At 49.3% G+C, this 1,516-nt stretch overlaps 1 protein-coding gene across 2 annotated transcripts in view; it reads left to right on the plus strand.

The window, feature by feature from the left end:
• The window catches only part of EDARADD (EDAR-associated death domain), a 67,838-nt gene extending 66,860 nt beyond the window's left edge, over window positions 1-978 (plus strand). For both annotated transcript variants that reach the window (XM_010860108.1, XM_010860109.1), the window contains exon 6: window positions 507-978. In XM_010860108.1, coding sequence (XP_010858410.1) covers window positions 507-889 — 383 coding nt within the window. In that variant the 3' untranslated portion in view covers window positions 890-978. The remainder of the gene's footprint in view (window positions 1-506) is intronic.
• Window positions 979-1,516: the final 538 nt, after the last annotated feature.

The following is a 1,516-nucleotide window of genomic DNA, read 5'->3' on the forward strand; positions in this document are numbered from 1 at the left end:
TTTTATTTTTTTTTTTTTTTAATAAAGACCTTTTGAAGAATTGTGTAATACTTTACACTCTGACATTCTATGCTTGACTTTAAAAAGCTGACAAGGCTGACTTGTAATATGGAAGGGGCGAGAGGGTTGAGGAGCAGGTGAGAATGGGCTGGTTTCTCCTGGGATGGCTGACCACCCCCCCTCCACTGGCTATCTGCCCATGGAGAGAGCTCTGCTCTTTGGAGCCCTCATCTGGCCAGCAGGCTCACAAATGCGCAGCCTGGGGGACAGAGAGTCTCAGAAAGGAACACTGGCTTTATAAAGTCTTGCCACGCTTCCAACAGAGCAGCTCTTCGTGACCGCAAAGAACAGGGGGTTATTGGTGAATATGTAGAAGTGAGTATCCTGAAATAGGTGCTGTGCTTACCCTGATGCTATGAGCAATTCAGTAGGAGAATAAAGGACCAGAGATAAGCACGTGTCTGGGGCCTCTTGCTGACATATGCACCCTGTGGTTTACCCTGCAGATGTGAGCAAGGACGCGTCCTGCACGGAGACCTGTTCCTGTCCCTCCTGTTCGCTCCAAGTCCCCACCATCAGCGACTTGCTCAATGACCAGGACTTACTAGATGTGATCAGGATAAAGCTGGATCCCTGTCACCCAACAGTCAAAAACTGGAGGAATTTTGCAAGCAAGTGGGGCATGCCCTACGACGAGCTGTGCTTCCTGGAGCAGCGACCGCAGAGCCCCACCCTGGAGTTCTTGCTCCGGAACAGTCAGAGGACGGTGGGCCAGCTGATGGAGCTCTGCCGGCTGTACCACCGCGCCGACGTGGAGAAGGTGCTGCGCAGGTGGGTGGACGAGGAGTGGCCCAAGCGGGGGCGTGGAGAGCACCGCAGGAACTTCTAGACCTCCGCTCCTTCTCATTGGCCTCTCGGACACTGAAACAAGCGCAAGTTAAGGAGCAATGTGAATCTGTTCTTTTTTTTCTCTTTCCCCACATTGTGCTGCACGCAGGATTTTAGTTCCCTAACCAGGGATCGAACCCATGGAGCCTGCACTGGGAACGTGGAGTCTTAACCACTGGACCTCTGGGAAAGTCCTGACTCTGTTCTTTTTCAGGTTTAGGAGAAGGGCCCAGAATCATGGACACTGGTTTTCCCTAGAGCTGGCAGTTTTGTGGAGGGGTTGGGTATGTTTTTGGTGGTGGAGTTTCCTTTAGTTTTGCACATCTGTTTTAATTTAATATTTGAATCTGGAATTGGGGAAAATGCGTTGTAAGCTCCTACGGGGACCAGGGCCAAATCTATAATCAGAATGGATTCATGCCATGATGAAAATAAAAGTTCCCCTCCTTTAAATACTGAAGATTGAGATTGGAACTAAGATGGTTGATGGCCCCCAAAAGTCATCCACAAGATCCCTGATGAGTAATGACACTCCCACAGCTTAGAAGAAACCCACAGAGAGCAGTCACCCTTTAGTCTATTACTCTTTTTGTTATAAAGTGCTCAAGTGAATTTACAGGTTACTGGC

Source organism: Bison bison, unplaced genomic scaffold (assembly GCF_000754665.1).
Source record: "Bison bison bison isolate TAMUID 2011002044 unplaced genomic scaffold, Bison_UMD1.0 scf7180017864462, whole genome shotgun sequence".
Classification (NCBI taxonomy): domain Eukaryota; kingdom Metazoa; phylum Chordata; class Mammalia; order Artiodactyla; family Bovidae; genus Bison; species Bison bison.